General features: G+C 46.4%; 1 protein-coding gene across 3 annotated transcripts in view; it reads right to left on the reverse strand.

The window, feature by feature from the left end:
- TGFB2 (transforming growth factor beta 2) overlaps positions 1 to 18,849 on the reverse strand; it is a 75,372-nt gene that overhangs the window by 46,599 nt on the left and 9,924 nt on the right. For 2 of the 3 annotated variants that reach the window (XM_015238632.3, XM_006203656.4), the window contains exon 2: positions 12,483 to 12,566. The exons of the other annotated variant lie outside the window; for it this stretch is intronic. In XM_015238632.3, coding sequence (XP_015094118.2) covers positions 12,483 to 12,566 — 84 coding nt within the window. The remainder of the gene's footprint in view (positions 1 to 12,482; positions 12,567 to 18,849) is intronic. 3 annotated transcript variants of the gene reach the window in all.

The following is an 18,849-nucleotide window of genomic DNA, read 5'->3' on the forward strand; positions in this document are numbered from 1 at the left end:
AACTAGTCAGAGATCCTTAGCAAAGGGTAACTGGCTCCTCTGATAAGTAAAAGAAGTTAAGCACAGTTGAACGTATTTGAATTCACCTCTCTCCATTACCTGGAAGCAAGGAGAGGAGAGCGGTAAAATTAGATGATATCACAGCCAGCGACTTCAACTTTGGCCTTCGCTGATTCGGATGAAAGAACTGAACTTCCCGTGGTCAAGAGAAGAGATAAAGGAGACGGTTTTCAATTGGCTTCATCTTGCCTTCCAGAGACCTAACCTCAGAACTTTTAAATAAAACCTCCCCCTAAACAGCAACCTTGAGAAGAAATGTGAGAGCTGGCTGGGAGCATGAGGCGGGTCAAAGAAAGGCGCACCGTTTTCCCAAGAACACAGAAAAAAGTGCACCTTCTCCTGGTCTGCTTTGACAGTTAAAGGTAATCGTGGGTCCCGATTTCCCCTCTGGGTGATGGAAGGTCATGTTTCAAGGACTTCCGGGATGACAGCTGGAGTCTGCTGGCAGACTCCCCTCTAGCTTCGCCGGCCAGGGAAGGGGCTGCTCAGGCTGGTAGCAGCCGCCAAGTCCAAAGAGTGAGTGGAGGGGAGGGTATAGCTCAGTGGTAGAGGGCATGCCTAGCAGGCATGAGGTCCTGGGTTCGATCCCCAGTACCTCTGTTAAATAAAAAATAATAATGACAATAAATAAAATGAATAATATTACCTCCCCCCTAAAAAATTTTAAAAATGGTTAAAGTGGTAAAAAAAAAAAAAAACAAAACAAGGGCCGAGCAGGTGAAGGCTGTCTCTGTCCTCTGCACACCTGTCTGTCTGTCACCCTCCTCCTCCTCCCCTCTGGCCTCCCCAGGCAATCACAACTCCTGCCTCAGGGCCCTCCTGTGTAAGAACAGAAGGGGAAAAGCACTACAAGATACAGAATGAATCAAAATGAAGGAGGCGATGGCTCAGGAGGCCTCAGCATTCACTTTACAGAGGAGACAGGAGGAAGGCAGTTTCATGAGGAAGAAAGAGAGCAAGACTGTTTACTCAGGAAGGCCTTCTGGACCTCAGGCCGCCTCCTCTGGAAACATCTATCCTGCATACCCATGACCCCAGGCAGAGTTTCTCCCTGGCCACAACCACCCAAGGGACAAGGGACAGGACGGGGCTTCCCAGGGGTCAGGCGTGGGGCAAGCTATACAACACAGGAACAGGCAACCAGCACAAGACTGGGACTTTCTGTTCTTTGTACTTGGAGAAGCATAAGTCTCTCTCCATATAGAGTTTACTGGGGGGAGGAGCACAAAACGGAATGAATCACAGTGCTGATTGGGGGCGGGGATGGTGGGGAGGGATGTCCTTGTGGTTAACCACATTTTACTGGGGTTTTTTATTGATTGCAGTTGTATTGAAAGAGACATGACTCAGACATACCATATCCGAAGCCACGTAAAGCGCTGGATTCTAATGGAATTTCAATGTACGAGAGTGTCAGGAACTGTACTCCGAAATGTGAAAAGTTTCGCTATCAACACAGACATCATTTCCTTCTGTCCTCTAACAGCTGAAGGAGACGCTAACTTTCCTCCTTCCCTTTTCACAAAGAGGCGGTGGCTACTCCAAGACACATATCTGTTGCTCTATGTGCGACATGGATCACTTTTTTAAAAAGTTGGTCTCACATTCAGGACTTAGTCACATTTTAGAATGATCTTTGTACGGAGGATTTAAAAATCAAACTTTAATAAACGAAGAGGTATCTTATGTTCCTGGATGGGAAAATGAAATCTTGTAAAGATGTTAAAAAAAAAAAAAAAGAGTTGGTTTCATTAACCAATCACCTTGTCTTGGTGTTTCCATTGGCCTCGGCTTATAAATATCATTCAGCAACTTTTTGCTGTTCTGCTTTGTGCAAGGCAGTTGGTGCACATGACCCCCAGTGCCTTCCTCTGGGCTGTCTGTGCTGCTTCTTCCAGAAGGGACCCATCCCTAGTCTCTATTTTTTTGTCCAGCTGTGTGATTCAGGTAGCAAGCCCTTGAGACCCTGTATGCTTGGCGGATATTTACTGAATTAAATTAAATAAAACAATATTTTCCACATCATTGTTTTATCATTTATCATCTCATCATTTTCAGGGACGATCCAGGAAGGAATTAAATTAAAATGACAAGGGGGACGGAGGTATCCCTTAGTTGGAGAAATAGTCACTGAAACACATGGTCCCTTTAGGCAAGTCCTGAGAGTTTCAAACCCTTCTGACATAGGATGGCATTCTGCCTTATTAACATCTACCAATTTTTAAACAGTATCTCCAGTATCATTTTCCTCTGGTAGAAATTGGTACCACTTTTAACTTTTTTCCTAAGTTTTCGAAAATATATCTCACTTGCTTTTCTCAATGTATGGTAACTTGATATTAAAAACATGAGCTGGAATTTCTGGGTTTCCTTTGGTTCTCAGAACACAAAAGCAAGAACATTAAAATCTTCACTGATCACCTTGAAATGAATGAATGATTGAATGAATGAGTAATTCATTCGCTCCCTACCACAGGCAAGGCATTTTTATGTGTTAATTTCTTTTTTCAAAAGTACCGTTAGAGAAGCTTATTTTTCAAAGTTAATTCTTATTTTCAAGAGAAACACGAGGTTCAGAGAGGGTAACTGACTTGCCCAATATTTCACAGTCAGGATTTTACCCGAGGTTCTCCTTGATGCAAAGCCTGTCTTTTCCTTCTGTTATATCACAGACTAAGTGTCACACTTAAGAGTCATCTTTGGCTCATGTCTGAGTCACTTTCTTGGCTTATCAACAGTAAGCTGGGATCAAAACAACCAAAGGTTGACATCCTCACAAAGTTTAAAGGAAGGGACCACCGTCTGTTATAACAAAGCAGAAGAAACAGAGAGGCCCATTATATGAACTCGTCTGTCTAGACAGATGACTAAACAGGGGTCCCTCCAGGGTTAGACTTGAATTTCCTCTGTTCAGCCTGTTGGATATTTAGTAATAAAAAAAAAAAATGCTGAAAGGCTGTAGGACTAATCTGAGCCCTCCTCCACTACCCAGAGAGTAGTTTAAACATCATTTCGGGGCAGACTGCATGTGTTAAAAGTTTCAAGCAGAAGTTAGATTGCGACAAGATGAGCCCTAAAAATACTTGTGCTGTCTGGCTGAGGCCCGACTGGCCCTTCGTAACTCCAGTGACAGCAGCTTGAACTCACAGAGGGAGCAAGGGCTAATCCAGGTGTCCCCATGGGACCATCCATGGCAAGAACGCATCAAAGTTGGCCTTGTCTTCCCTGTGGGCTGGCAAAGAGCTTCTCTCCTGCTCTTGGTGGGCCCTGGGGACTAATTATTAATTCGTCATTTATAACATGAAACATACTACTGAGAGTAAAGAAAAAATCAGGATCCGTTCATCAAGGCTGAGAAATATAAACAGAGGTTGGCGATAATAAGATTTGTTTTAACCCTATTAATATTGCTATGCTTAGTGTGCAAAAAGCTCTCCCAGGTAGGAATTAAGAGTCGGCTAACAGACCAAGTGGCCTCTTGGGAACAGACCAACAGACTAAGACCTTGCTCATTTCCCAAGAAGTCCTTAGCAATATGCAAGGTGCTATTTCTATGAATATCTGCAAAATTCATTCACTCCCTCATTTATCAAATTTTTATTGGATGCCTCGATCTGCAACATTCCTTCAAACATATGCGGACAGATAGGATGGCCAGGAACTGGGGGTGGAATGTCTAAAGCCTGGGCCCAGTACCATTCTGATCTTTTAATAGGCATTGAAGGGTTAATGAAGCAGTTTGAGTAAGAACTCAGATTTACTAGCTTGCAAAAAAATAAACAAACAAATAAATAATTTTAAAAATTTAAAAAATAAGGAAAAACAAAGGTTGATCCTATCTAGGGAGCAAAATGAGAAACATCCAGATTTGACGTTGCACACCTCAGGGATTACCCAGTCTGGACCAGAGACTCACTTAAGGATGCACCATACTTCACACGAGGTCATGTAAGAAGAAACCATCTCCATCCCACAGACGAGGAACACAGAGGGATGAGCGAAACTCTGAAGCCGCTGCCTAATTTTGACATCTGCGTTCAAGCCCCTGAGTTCTGCTGCCTGCCTTGAATTTCCAGAGGTTTTTGTGAGAGAAATACTGGACTTAAAAGAAAGAAAAAAAGGAAGACATCCAAACATATCTTTTTTACCCCTCTTTCAGAAAAAAATGATTCCCTTATCACACAGATAACGTATTCGCACTCAGTGAATTCTGACACCTCATCCTTTCACCCCAAATCTTCTTGTTTATATTTAAGTTTATCATCTTAGGGGAGCGATTGGTTCGATGAGCTTTGGAACCAGACAGACCGAGTTCAAGCTCTGGCTCTGCCACTGAGTAGCCGTGTGACTGTGGGGAAATTACATGATGTCTGCAAGCTTCGGTCTCCTTATCTGGAAAACGGAGAATAACAAGTGTTTCTCTTCTAGGGCTAACGTAAAGATTAGCCCAGTGCCTAATTTAAGTATTCAATAACTGGCGGCTAATGGGATCATTATTATCCATCTTCTTACTACTAAAGACAGAATCCACCTTCATCTATCAACACCCTCACTCAGACATATGCCTTTTCTTCATACAGAAATTCACTCATATTATAACGTGGATGGCTAGACAGAAAATCACGGTAGCAAAAGCTCCGTTAACTCCCAAAACAGAGGTTCTCAATTCTGGATGCACATTAGCATGCCCTGGGGAGCTTTTGTAAAACAAGATGCCAGGCCCCACCCCACACCAAGTGAATCAGAATTTCTGGAGGCGGACCCCGGTCTGGAGGTGGGTCACTCACCTCCCAGCTGATTCTCATGCACACTGAGGTTGAGCACCTCAGCACTAGGACTACCAAGGGGAGACCACAGCCCCAGGGGCCCATGGTTCCAATAAGGGATCCGAGGGCTCTGATATCTGAAGCCCAAGTCCACGTTTTTGCCGTGGTACCGGCGGACCTAGTGGGTAAGCTGGTCTTGGTGCTTCCCCTGTTTAGTTTCCGACAATCAGTCTGCTCTCTCCCTGACAATAACCCTCCAGTAAACCATCCCAGAAGCCGCAGTGGCCGCAGTGCCCCCAGGGAGCTGCCCTCCCGCTCTCCCGCACATGCACAGCGGACGAGGTAAGTAGCAAGCTTGAGAAAACAAGAAACACAGACCAGGAAAATAGAGAAGCAACCCCCGCGGCGAATGTGAACACATCTGAGTCAGCTCCACTTCAGAGCAAGGAGCCAGTCCAGCCGAAGATTAGAAAAATATGGTCTGACCGTTTAGATTTCACAAGGATCCAAAACCAATTTAGAGTCCAGTCGGTGGACAAAGTTCACATTCAGCAAAACAGCCTCAGCAGTTGCATCAGCCACACAACAGGGCAATTCAGAAACACAGATGTCCAGCCATGTGCAAAACAATGCTTTCATTTTTTTTTTTTCCTGCTCTTTCCCACCGCTGACCCCAAGAGCAGGATGGAAAAGCTCAGCACCTGCTGCTACTAAGAATAGGCTGCGGTGACGACGATGACCTCGCTGGCACCGAGTTGCCCAGCGTGCTCCGGGGCGCTCCGGGCGGATGGATGGATGGCGCTCCCTGTCTTGAGAGCTGCACAGGAGATGCCCCAGGCCAGGCAGGGCTCCTCTCCAGTTTTCTCACTGGACACAGTGAGAAGGAGGCTGAGCCTAAGCCGTCGACGTCTAGGGAACCACATGGCGCGCGATATTTATATCATTAAACTGGCAATGGAACTCACACAAGAGAGATAAGAAATAGGGAAGTCATGGTCCCTCCAGCGAACAGCGAAGCATCTGCGGACTTACAGTCTCATGGAAACTCAGCCTGGATCCTTACTATGAAGAACATCTACCAGGCATGCCGGGCATGTCAGGACCACGGTAGCAGCCTGAGACCCTAAGGCTAAGGGATATGACTACATGTTTTGGAGGTAAGCCTGAGTTTCAGAGCTTCCCTGACATACATAAATTTCACATAACACATCAGGACTTGCTTCCTAAACCAACTGCTACCTACTGTGCCTTTGACATCAAACAAACCTATCTCAGTAGGAGGAACAAACAAGTCAGATACAAAAATGGAGGAGGACATTTATGTCTGTCTTATAAAGTCACCCTACTAATTATTTAGTAAATATCCATTGTAAAGCTCCTCATAATCCCACAGATAAAAGCAATACTGTGGATCCAATCATGGCATGTCCACAACACAGAAAGGTGTTACCACAGGAGAAATCCTTCTTTTTCGCCCAACTTCTCTGCCTACACTGTAGAAGACTCTATCATTTGTTCAAAATGGGGTCTGTCCTTCTCCCATGGGCCCACTCCCACATGGACCCTTTCTTGTGCCCCTTCCTGTCCTGTTGCCTTGGCCCCATGTGGGTGGGGGTAACTGCCGCATCTCATGAGGTCCAGCCAGAGGTTAGCGTGCCCAGGTTAGACGCTGCGCCCTCAGCCTGAGTCCCACAACAAAGTATCACGGGGCAGAGCCACAGCTAGCCCACAAACCCAAGTACGATGTGAGTATAATTTGAAAGAGAGATCCATCTTTGCGATATGCCCTTTAGATAAAGAAGGAAAGCTCTAGATCGTGACCTTGAACTTGTGAAATAATGTCATTTCACAGAGTTCCATTATGTCACAGCACATCGTGGTGCCATGGTATTCTTATGCAACAGGTCCATTATGGCTTCTGACTGTGTCAACTTTGAATAACCTATACTTGATACAGTGATCTTGCCCTGTTCTCCAGCCTCAGTATTTCGAAGTGGGTCTCCTGTAGGAACACACCGATTTTTTTTTTTCAAAGACTTCTAGGTGCTTTCATTGAGATGGTAGTCACTCGAGCTCACAGAGGAAGAAAAGGACACGACAGGGCCAGTCTCCTCCTTTCTGAAAACATAAGCAGCTTCCGATTGCTACTGGGTAACTGCCAAACTATTATTTCAAAGGTCATCTTTTTAAGCAGCGAATACCGCCTCCCACACGAAGGCTTCCCTGACCTCTAAGGCAAGTGGAGCAGTTCTTTTGACCTCTCACACCCTTCCTTGTAATCAACCACATGGTGCTGGCTCTCGCTTTTGTTTGTCTGCCTGACCTTGTCACTCAGCTTTAGGGTCCCAAAGACGAGGTCTATGCTGCGTTCCTCTCTCTGTGGACAGAGCTAGTCCCCTGGTCCACAGGAGAGTCCAGGGACGTGTCTCGTACAGATGGATGAAGGAGTCAGATCTACATCCCAGCGTAAAGTCTTGCTGTTCAAAACTTAAAAATTAGAAAGCAAACTCTCATCCAACAGAAATGCTTTCTGACTGATAAGAGACATAGTTTTACAAATTCCCTGGCTCATGACCTCACTTGAAAGTTTAGGCAAAGGCTCTGGGCACAGCTAGACAGATCCAAAGACCCTTCCAAGCCCAACTTTCCACTTCACAAAGGGCGGGGCAGTTAGTTTGTCATTCTCCGAGGCCAGCCGTGGTCACCTATGAGTTTGGCGCCATGTGTCCCTGGCCACTGAGCGGAGGGTGGCTGTGACTAGGCGTTACAGCAAGTACAACCTCCAGCAGCTGCCATCCCTCACTTGTCAGCACAAGATGCGAGGCCCAAGCGGTTATTTTCATACACAGAAGGGTGCAGAGAGCTTCTTTCCAGAAAGGAAGGGGGTGGGTTGCCAAAGACTTAGGAGTATTCACTTAAAACAAGCAAAAACCACAAAAAAGGGATTCTACATATAGAACCCACTTGGAGCCGACCAGTTGCATTATCTGCTGAAGAATGAACTCAGCACGAGGGAGGTCTGTTTGAAATTCTTGGTGCAGCTTCACTTAGAAATACAGCTGCAAAATGCCTTTCTGGGGGTGGAGTTGGGGCGCATATAGCTTGGCGGTACAGCGTGTGCTTAGCATGCACGAGGTCCTGGGTTCAATCCCCAGAACCTCCATTAAAAGAAAAAAGTAAATAAATAAACCGAATTGCCTCCCCCATCCAAAAGAAAAAAAAAGTGTGTTGCAAAGCTCTTCTCGCTGGACTCTGTGCCCCTACCTTGGTCACCTGGGGACTGTTCTCAACTTAAGAGCCACAGGAACCACTTGGCTAAAACCACCCTTCTCCCCCTTTGATTCAGAGGAAAAGCCATGACCTAGAAGGCCCCATCTGACCCATCTCTCATTCCCTCTCTAACCTCATCTCCTAGGGTACTCGGGATGATCCTTGAGTCTGCCAGGAATGACAACGTCTGTCTCCTCTGCCAGAAATGCTCTACTCCACGCAGCCCCAGGCTGTCCTCCGACCTCCTTCAAGGCTCTGTTTACATGTCACGCTCTTAAAGAGCCCTTCCGTGCCCCGCCCACCAAAAACTGCCACTCACCTCCCCACCCCCCAAGTCTACTCTACTTTTCTCCACTATAACATTGATCAGATTCTACCATTCTTATCTCATCTTTTTTAAATTAATCGGCTCTCTTCTTTCTCCCAAAATGTGAAGCTCCCCCAAGGGCAAAGTTTTTCACTGTTTTATTCACTGATGGTATCACTGGTACCAGTCACACAGCAGACAGTAAACACTGTGGAGCGAAATATGAATATGAATCTTCATCCCACGATCTCTGTATGCATTTGACATTTATCTTCAAACTATATCTATCTTTGTAGTTAACGTAGAGACCTTTTAATGGAAGGCTCGTTGGGTTGTAGAATTAAGACTATCAGTCATTCTTGCCATACTTCAGTAGCCCTGTGGGCTGTTCAGTGACCCAGACCACATAGAAGAACTGGTTATTCTTCTAGTGTGATGGTCAAAACCACAGTCCTTATAGAAGACCGAGTCTAGATGGTTGGATTCCAAATACTAGATGGTTCCCAAACAACATAAAAATATAAGGAGGTATATAGGCTTGCACAAAGAAAATACCAACTGATTTATCATTAACTTTTCTTTTTAATATCTGGGTCAGATTCTCACCTGCTCTCATACCTCTGGTTGAGAAAAGCAGTATTTGGAAAGAGAAAACTGCAGTTCCTTGCAGCTGAATTTGGCTGAGATAGTCAAGTTTACATTCCATTGTTGGCTAGATCCTTACCCCATGGAATGTCTCAGAACAGGATTCAGGCCATGCAGAGGTCAGCAGTGCTTCAACCAAACACTCCCTCAGCGAATTAAACATTATACACTGACTTACACATTATACGTTATACCCCACTTAGACACGTGAGTTTTGCAAAGCCCCTTGCCAGTCCACAGTTGGGACGCGAATGGAGGAACTCACTCCCACGCATCACCTTCAGACTAGGCTCCGACACGCCCGTGTGATCATTTACTTGCTGGCACACTCGTGGCCCCCTCTGTGGAGAATGGAGGGCCAGGGCTACGTGTGATCAGTGTGGTTAACCTCAGATCTACCTTGGTATCTGTAAGCACTGGGGAAAATGGAGAGCACAGGGTGAAACCTCAGCCCTGCATGGCTTCAGGGTCTCACATTTGCAGGACCAGCTGATCAAACAGAGGCCCTGCTGGACCTGCGCCCTTGGTGCTGAAGGACTGTGAGTAAACAGCCCGGCAGGATGAGAGCGCGCGCGCGGCCTGAGCTGCAGAGAGGCCAGCCTCCCCGGGGCGCCTCCTGAAGGGGAGGCCCCTCGGCTCCACCTGCCCCAGTGGTTCTGACCCTGCAGGGCTGAGACAGGCCAGGGGATCTGCTTCTTAGGACCCTTCGGGATGCACAAATGGCGGCCACCTTTTGAGAAGCCCATCTCAATTTAAGATTTAATCTCAACCAAGCTAGTGAAAAGCATCTTGCTCAGGAAATGCTTGAAAAACAAAGCTGAATCCACCTTCATGGCTTTTGGCCTGTTCCTTCATGGAGAGGCTGTCCCTACCGCTTATCGATTCCCGATTCTGATGTCTTAGGAGGAAAACCTTCAGGCAGGGTAACCTCGTTTTACCCTACGTTTTGGCGGAGAGTGAACTCAAAGGCAACAAAATGATGTAGCAGCTGCATGGGCTGGGAGGAGCAGGACGACTTCTTCCTCCAGGGGATTGTACTTAAAGCTGATGAAGCGTCAGCGCTGCCAGTCCAGCCATCAGGGTCAGGACGCGCCGTGATCAGCTACGCCCAGGTTGCGGAGGGACTGAGCAAAGCCAGGGGCGCCACAGGTCCCACACACCCCGCGGCCGCTCCCAGCATCTCCTTGGAAAGAGAGGCGGTTCACACAAGGTGACAGGGATGGCCCTCGAGCTGCTTGGCACAGGCCAGACTCCACTTAACGAGTGTTCAGAATCACACTCAGCATGGAGAAATTCACCCTGACCCTGGACGCCTGCCCCCTGGCATGCGCTCACTTACATTTTTACTCAATTACTATTTCTAAGAACAGAAACAAAAAAAAAAGAAAGAAAGAAAGAAAGAAAGAAAGAAAATGCAGAGCCCCACTGCTCAGCAGTCGTGCATGGAAGGTCTGGAAGGGTCCGTGGGGTTTGCTCACAGGCGGCGAGCTAGGTAGGGCCAGAGAGCCTCCCGTTGTCCGGGAAGCCGGGCATCTTTCTCCCCGGCCACACCCTCCGAGGCACTCCTGATTTTCCCAGAGTTGGAGGAGCAGGGTGGGTTTCCAGAGTTTTTTTGGTTTTTTTAACCAAAGAAAGAGGGAAACTTGCAGGGATCCAACGACCGAAAGTAACCCCAAGTGAGAAGGCAGGTCTGAGAAGGAAAACCAGGCAAGGAACTAGGGTAGGCAGGCCTCTACACTCGCTTACTGGGGAGGAAAAGATGAAAAGGAAATTAGCTCAAAGTAGTAGATAACAGAAGTAGAAAATTAATAGGACAGGATTCCCAAGGGAAAGCAAAAGGAAGACAAAAAAAAAAAAAAAAAAAAAGGAAGGTGGTCTCTGTGGTGTGCTGGAGGGCCCAGGGCCAGACCTGAATTCAGATTCTGGTCATCAGTGAGCTTGGTGGCAGAGGACCAGGCATTTACCTCTCCAAGCCACAGTGTCCTGACAAGTGGGGGTCGTCCCCCTGGGCCTCCCCGACCGCCCAGCATGGGGCGGATGAGGATGACCGCCTTAAGTCCCAGGGACATAAGGGGAAGTCAACAAATGTTTTCCTTCTCTCATCCCCTTCCCTTGTCTTTTCCAAAAAGCTGGTGAGAAAAAAAAAAAATCAGACAATTAACTCCTGGGTTTAAACAGTGAAATAAAATACAAATTTAGAGATTAAAAACAAAAAACGGAAGTCCCGTATCGTCTATCACACAATAAGTAGCTTTAAAAGCACAGATTACACTGTTTACTATTTTGATTCACATGGCAGCTTCCAGCCACTCTGAGGCTTCCTAGATGAAAATAAATGTATATTCTCAATAAATCCTTTTTTTTTTAAACCCCAGCTTAGGCCCCTATAAATAAACTATTTCTTTTCTTGATTCCTTGACTCCTAAGAAGCAAGGTTAGGTCTGGTAAAGGGCACAGGAGGGGAGCAGACATCTGCTAGGCTAATAAAGACATTTCCTTTGTCCTTATGCGGGACCTCCACTGGTATTTAGAATCCATATAATACAAGCTTCCTCAGGGCCTCAAAAATGCGAGTGACCCAGTATCCGGACAGCAGTCCATCTTCTCCCTTCCTGACATGGATCGGGGACCACTGGGCCAGAGCTCTGGAGTGTCAGGGTCAGCTAAGACCTGGTCTTGTCTGTGGGCTCACTGCCCAGCATACAATAAACGCTGGTACTTAATAAAAGTTGGCTGAATTTATGAATGCTCTAAATCAGAAAGGGGTGAGACCTCCGGCTTCGGTGGCCCCCAGCCTAACCTGTGACCTTGGCCCTGACGAGTCTGCACCTGTTCTGATAGTCACGGCTTAGTGGTCTGAGCAAGTGGCCAGCTCCCAGGTTCAGTCAGCTGATGGCTCGCCCACAACCCCATTTTCTCATGCAACCCAGAAATGGCAATTTGCAGGTGGCAAACCATGGCATCTGCATGACTTTCCCACAGGCCTCCCGCCAGAACTGCCAAGGAGAGAAAAGCTCCCTCTCCCTTTCAGTTCAGTACCAGAGACATTAATTGAGCAATTGCTCTGTGCCAGAAATAAGAACACAGATTCAAGGAAGACACCAAAAAAAGGACCCTTGACATCCTGGCCAGACTGTTCCACCCTCCAGAAAGCATCCTCCAAGGGGTCAGGAGACGAATCTGTCCATCACCTGGTAACCCCAGGAGCGCAGATCTCAGACACCCACAACCCACTGCGATCAAGTCATCATAGGACTTCAAAGCATTCATGAGTTTTTCTGATACAAACTCAGACTCCCAAACTGGGGATCAGCTACAAGGCTGCACATCAGAATTCCACTTCGCCGCGGACAAGTTCCCCCCAGGAGACACACACTCAAGATGGATTGCTATCTCTACATCAAATGAGGTATAAAGCAGACGAGTGTACTCACCAAGGTACCCACAGAGCACCTGGGACTGTCTGGAGCACAAGCTGCCCACTGAGCCAGAGGGTGTTGTAACAACTGGGCAGACAGCTAGGAGTTTTAAAAAGCACAGTCATTAGCTATTTTACGGAGGAGACACCTCGTACAGAGCTACACAAAGATTCAACGCAGAAGAAGGACTCACTGAATGTACTCATTGTTCCCCCAGAACCTGAAGGTCCCTGCTACTCAGGGCCAGGGGACAAGGCCGTAAGGGTCTATGAGGGACTGTGGGTTCTAGCCCCAGATCTCCTGGCGTCCCTTCACTGGCAGTCAGGCTCCTGAGTTCAGGGTTCCCTTTAACATATTCTAGCGTTAAAATGACAATGTGCAATTTACATACCGAAATGGTAAAATAAATACCTTGGCTTACATTAAGGAGGGACAGGGAAGGCCTTGACCTCTTTGACAGAAGACGGCCTTACCTACTAAGAGTGGTAACTGTTTTTCATTTGTTTGGCCTCAATTTCAGTTTTCTTCAAGCCACCTGTCATGATTTCTAACCCGCACGTGAAAATTCCTTCTCCAATGATCAAAAATTCAAGTGTATGTTGGTTTGGGGCTGCTCGGCTATGGCTTAAAACTCTGGAGCTCCTTGGAATGGATTAAACATATCTGCCCTGGAAGTTATGACATCCTGAAATTTGGAACTTTCTTTAAAACAACGGCAGCAACTAGATCTCGTATATGGCCCACCACATTCTTAGGAGAGAAATTACACCCCAGACACCTCCAGGTGAAGAGAAAACACTGCTGAGCGCTCCAGGGCTGTCCTGTCTATGGTACAGTCAGTAATAACTATCGGAATTTTGCACGAGAGAATGTAGATGGACACTCCTGCTCTGTCCCTGGTTTCCTCGGGAAATCTTTTTGAACACGTGCCTTGATTCGCCCAAGCCTCTGTTGCTGTGAAATGAAGCTGACGTAATGCTGTCCCTGGAGGTTTTTAGAAGATTGCAATGAAACAGTCAAAAGAAAAAGATGGATAAAAGAGATCAAGGGACATAATGCTAGGTATGTAACTTATCTGATGGATGAATCGCTGACTGCCTCCTAGGTCAGGCATGAAAATGCTTTTTTCCCAGCTCCTTGAGTGAATTTAAAACCCACCTGGCTCCCATTCACTTAAGGTGTGTTACCTGCCTTGCAAACTTCTTGGGACAGAAGAAAAAGGCCTTGAGGATGACTGTCTGCCTGTCTTTCTATCTCTCTCTCCCAGATCTGTGCCTTTTATCTCTCAATTTGAAAACAGATAAGGAAGACTTTTTCCGTGCCCTGTAACTCCCCATCTCCAACATTCAGCCCACTAATAAGATCCTAGTGACGTGTTTTCACACCTGTGTGGATGACACCTCCCAGTCAGGAGCCTCTTTAATTGAGACGCGGGACTCGGGCTGGGCTGCGTGGCGGGGGAGACGAGGGCCCACCACGCAGGCCTTTGTAACACGCTGCTATCACGTTGCCACCACATGCCGTCACCAGCTGACATCTGCTCACACATGTTCTCACCAATAAGCAACCATGTTGTTTATTTTTAGAGCCCTCTCCACAGACTCACAGCGAAGAAAATTCCCTCAAAATAACCCGTCAGCAAAGACAGGAAGCTACAGCCTGGGTATAAACTGTTTGTCACAGGATCAGCAAGTCAAACAAAGTCTTCTCATTCATAGCTGACCTCTAAGAAGAGATGCTGAAAGTTATCTTAAAGGAAAATCTCAAGGACTATCACAGAGGAAGGCAGGGGATGCAGAGGGCCGCTTGGTTAGCAGCACATTCTCTCCCAGCGATGGCCCTGTGCGTTTCTTGGGGGGACTTCACTCCTTTTCCTGGGAAACAGCACCTTCTTCAGGCCAGTGGATGTTGTGGTGCAGAAGAGGGACGATTCTATTACCGGAATCCAGTCCCTGTAATCGCCCCAGGTCGCCCAGGGCAAAGGAGGTCGGTGTGCGGACAAGGCAAGTAACTGCTGCCATTTGTAGTTTCCAACAAGCAGTCCTCAAGTGTGCACCTTAGGTTTACTTTCACTCTGCTATGAGGCGACAGTATTAAGATGTTTCTTTCCTCCCCATCCCCTTCTTGTTGTTGTTGTTTGTTTGTTTTTAAGAAGGGCCAGAGGACAGGGTGCTCGGGTGCAGACTCAGTGCCTCAGAAGTTCAGGCCATGAATTGGATGGAGACAGAAGTGATGCTAACAGTGATGATTTAGGCCAAAGAAAGCAGCTTAGTTTTTTAAAAATCAATTTTCAACAATCTACGTGTTTGAAGTGGCACTGTGGTTTGGATAAATGTTTTCAGATCAATGAGGTTTGGGGTACCTGTGAAATGCTTTTTAAATGTGAAATGGTATGAAAACTCTGAGACATTAACAATCTTAGAGAAATAATAATTTGTAGGGGTATTAGGCACGCCCTAATTGATAATGGGGGACTATGGCTCATATAGGTCATAAGATAGAATAAGTTTGGGCCTGAACATTTTGCATGGGTAATTTACAAAATAACTAAAAGACTATGACATTAACTATAAATGTGTTAGGACTCATTTTTGCCTGTGATGGCACAGCTAAGAAATAAAACAACAAAACAAAAATACACAGTATTTTCAGAATGTGTTTCTGAACTACCTGCTTGAGAATCACCTGAGCTTCTTGTCTAAATGCAGTTTTCTGGAGCTCACGTTAAAACTACTGAAGTAATAAGGTGGATGGAGGGTAGGGGACACAGGTTTGGGCATCGGCACATATGATAAGCACTACAGGTGATTCTTCTGCTCGGTGAAATTCAAGAACCACTGCTATAGGCTTTTGTGACTTACAGGTTAGAAAGACTTTTTATAAAATTTCCCTTGACCTCAAAACAACGCAACCAGGTGGATCTAGGAAAACCTATCCTCTCATAAGGGTGGCTTGTTACAAGAATGGTTTTATGTAGTATGAAAGTGTAGATAGAGATCAAGCCATGTTTGCTGCAATGATATCTTAAGGAAGAAGATTAAATGTCATTAAAAAATGCTCCAGTCACCTTCGTGCCAACTCAGTTCCTGCTTCGGCTGCTCTGCAGCCCTGCACACAAACATCTCTCGCGATCCTACCAGTTCCCAAGGTGGGGACTGTCAGTTCCTCCCAGCACTAGACTGGGAGTTTCTACTCTACTCAGAGAATTCCCAGCCATTGTTACTGAGAAAGGGCCAACGGCTGATCCCCAGTGTATAACGACTGGGGGTCAGCTTGGCTCAGACCCTCTTTCTAGTATCCGAGGACTAGTGCCAAAAAGAATTAATGAAATTAGACATGACGCTATACAGAGTTTCCTTCTTGATTTCTCTGACAGTGGAATTCTTCTGAAATCTATCTCCCTCCAAGATACACCAGCACCCGTCACCTCGTTCTCTGGAGGAGAAAAGCGCAAGCTGGGTAGGTGAAACAGAGGCCAGCTCAGGACAAGGGTCACAGATCTGACCAGAGACTTCCATTAACACACTTAATGGGGCGAGGGGTATAGCTCAGTGGTGGAGTGCGTGCCTAGCATGCATGAGGTCCTGGGTTCTGTGTCCAGTACCTCCATTAAAAAAAAAAATTAAATACATAAATAAGCCTAATTATCTACCCCCCCCAAAAAAATTTAAAAATAAAAAATAATTTAAAAAACCCTACACTTAACAACCTGAGGCTTAATACTATGAGGTACAAGTGAGTGACTAAATTACTGCTCAGATCAAAATAACTTCACAGACACACCTTAGGGTGAGAACTGCTGTCTTAGAACCACAGGAGACAGCCATAGTTCACCTTGGGTTCTGTCTGGCTACTTCGGGTACAACTCCTACCTCTGTTTCTTTCTCCTTAGTTTCCAGAGCCCCAGATGCTAAAGTGTGAGCTTGGATGTGGAGTCACTTCCCCCACAGTAAGCCCTGACCAGCCTCCAAGGGGGCAGTTCCTCTACCACATCATCCATCTTCTGCAAAGAAATGTCCTCAGTCTGTGATTTTCTTTTTTTTTTTCTCCCTCCTTCTAAAGTAGAATCAGAATAAGTCATTCACTTTTTTTTTCTTTTTTTTTTGGGGGGGGCCTTTCTCAGTCAGCAGCTTACTATAAGAGTCTACTATAAAGCAAGCAGAAACGACTTCAACGGTATCATCATTACGAAGTCAAAGCAGAAGTGAAAATGAGATTAAGTCAATGGATGTGGAAATAAATGACTGAATAAGAATGAACCACCTGCCCCATGGAAGGAACGACCAAGTTACTGATACATATGGTAGAGAAAGAATAACCCTGATGAATTTGGTCTCAGAAGTGTTGAATTACCAAGACTGAAATGAATCCAAAATTTAAAAAGTAGGCTCTGTTTTCCAGAAAGTTCCCATTTATGTGTTGGCAACAAGGACCATCTTAGTGCTCTTGAAATGCATGAAAAAAATACTGTTTTCTCTTTTAGACAGCGCTTCCTCAGAGATCTGCAAAGACCAATGCCTTTGTGATCGCTTCAGTGGCCTTCTCAAAACCAAACCTTGCATTCTGGTTCCCAGGATGAAATGACCAAGGAGGATTCTTACAACAGCTGCAAGTTATGAATGAACAGCGACTTGTGAGCTAGCCTGTGGAGACAGACACGGTACTTGTCAGGGTGCTGTGGCTTAGATAGGGAAAGCCAAGTGAACAGAGCCACGGTCGAAGTCACATTTTTCCTTTTCTTCCATGAGACTGGAAGGATGCTACAGCCTTTCCTGAAACAAACCACAGCTCCAAAAAGAGCAGTCTTGCTCTCCAACAGCTGCCCCTGACCCTCCCGTCAGAAACACCGTGTCTCTTCCTGCAAGGGATGTCCTGCTTGGTCACCACGGCCACGAAGGCCGCTGGGAAGGCCCGGAGGACGAAGGGCGTGCTCTCTGTGAACAGAGACGCGGAACAGGCCGGCGTGAGAGCAAACAGCTGCCCGAGGAGGCTGGAAATGCATCTGAACTATTTTCAGAAGGTCTGGGCTTGGCAACATCCAGAAAGCATTTTCCATTTGCTTGAAGTTCCTCAAGTTGTTGTGATTAAAGGAACATCTAAGCCCCACATTTCTGACTTATCAGGCAGAACCAAATCCAAGGGCTCATTTTTGAGAAGGAAGGGATGGGGCTGGTCCACAGAGAATAGCTTTCTGGCCACTGCAAGGCTTTCCCTCCTTCTAAGATGCTAAACCCAGTAAACTCCATTCCTCTTGGACAGCAATGTTTTCTCACACCCAGGAAGTGGTTTCACTCAGTCACCCCAGGAAAGCCAGGATGCGACTTCCCGCAGAGAGCGTCTTGCTGTGTGAACAGTGGCCCTGGGGCTAGTGTGGACTCTCTTCTCTGATACCATCTCCTCAATTTTCATTTCCTCCTCAAACCCTTTGCGATGGTGCCCCCTGACCACCTTCTCCCCTTCCTTCTGTCCGTCTTCCTCTTGGAGACTTCTGCTCCCTACTGGCATGTTGTTGCCCAAGTCTGTTTTTCAGTGAATCTCCTGACAGCAAAGAAACTGCTGTGGCAGATGCCCGGTCATGGAGATGACAGGTCTCCCAGAGTCTAATCGTAGCCGCCTGACCTGGCTCAGCCCGGACTCCAAACATCCCAGCTTCCTTCTCAGCACACAATCTCACCAGGGGAGGTGATGAGACTAGGGACCTGGCAGGAGGGGCTGAACCAGCCCAGAAGACATCACCCAGAAGCCCCTTCTGCATGTTAGCCTTTGATGGATGACCCCCACCTTCACCCCCATCCCACCCTTTGGTCCTTTGTTGGATTTCAGCCTTTACGGCCCAGAAAGATAAAGAGGCGAGTGCTATGTGACTCATGTGCATATCCAGAGAGATCAGTTAACACAATTCAAACTATTTTTTTCCCTAAAATTTAATTGCCCTTTGAAACTACTGGTAACATCTTGTGATGCACAAAAAATAAAAAATAAAAACTGGATATTCGTGCGCTGAGCATGCATGGCAAGACCCTGCGGCTGGAAGGACCACGTGATGTGGACCTCCTGCTTCTGATGTCAGAGGTGGATACTCCCAGCTTGAGCTCTTAAAGCTGACTAAGTAGAATCGTTTTCTGAGGCAGATACCAGGTCCCAATTAATTTTATTTTCAGTGACTTTCTGGCACAGTACTCTATGCTGCGTGCCCAAGGCCTGCCATTCTTCCGTCCCATGAAATTTAGGTGCCTTCACTGATTTTCCATATTTTTCATATTTTAATACTTCTAAAGTCCCAATCCTCGCTTAGCACATTACAATTAATTGGCAATGAGACTTCTTCCTCGGTGGCATCTGAAATAACGGTGCACCGTAAAATCAACGGTCTTTGAGATCA

Source organism: Vicugna pacos, chromosome 23, assembly GCF_048564905.1.
Source record: "Vicugna pacos chromosome 23, VicPac4, whole genome shotgun sequence".
NCBI classification, from domain to species: Eukaryota; Metazoa; Chordata; class Mammalia; order Artiodactyla; family Camelidae; genus Vicugna; species Vicugna pacos.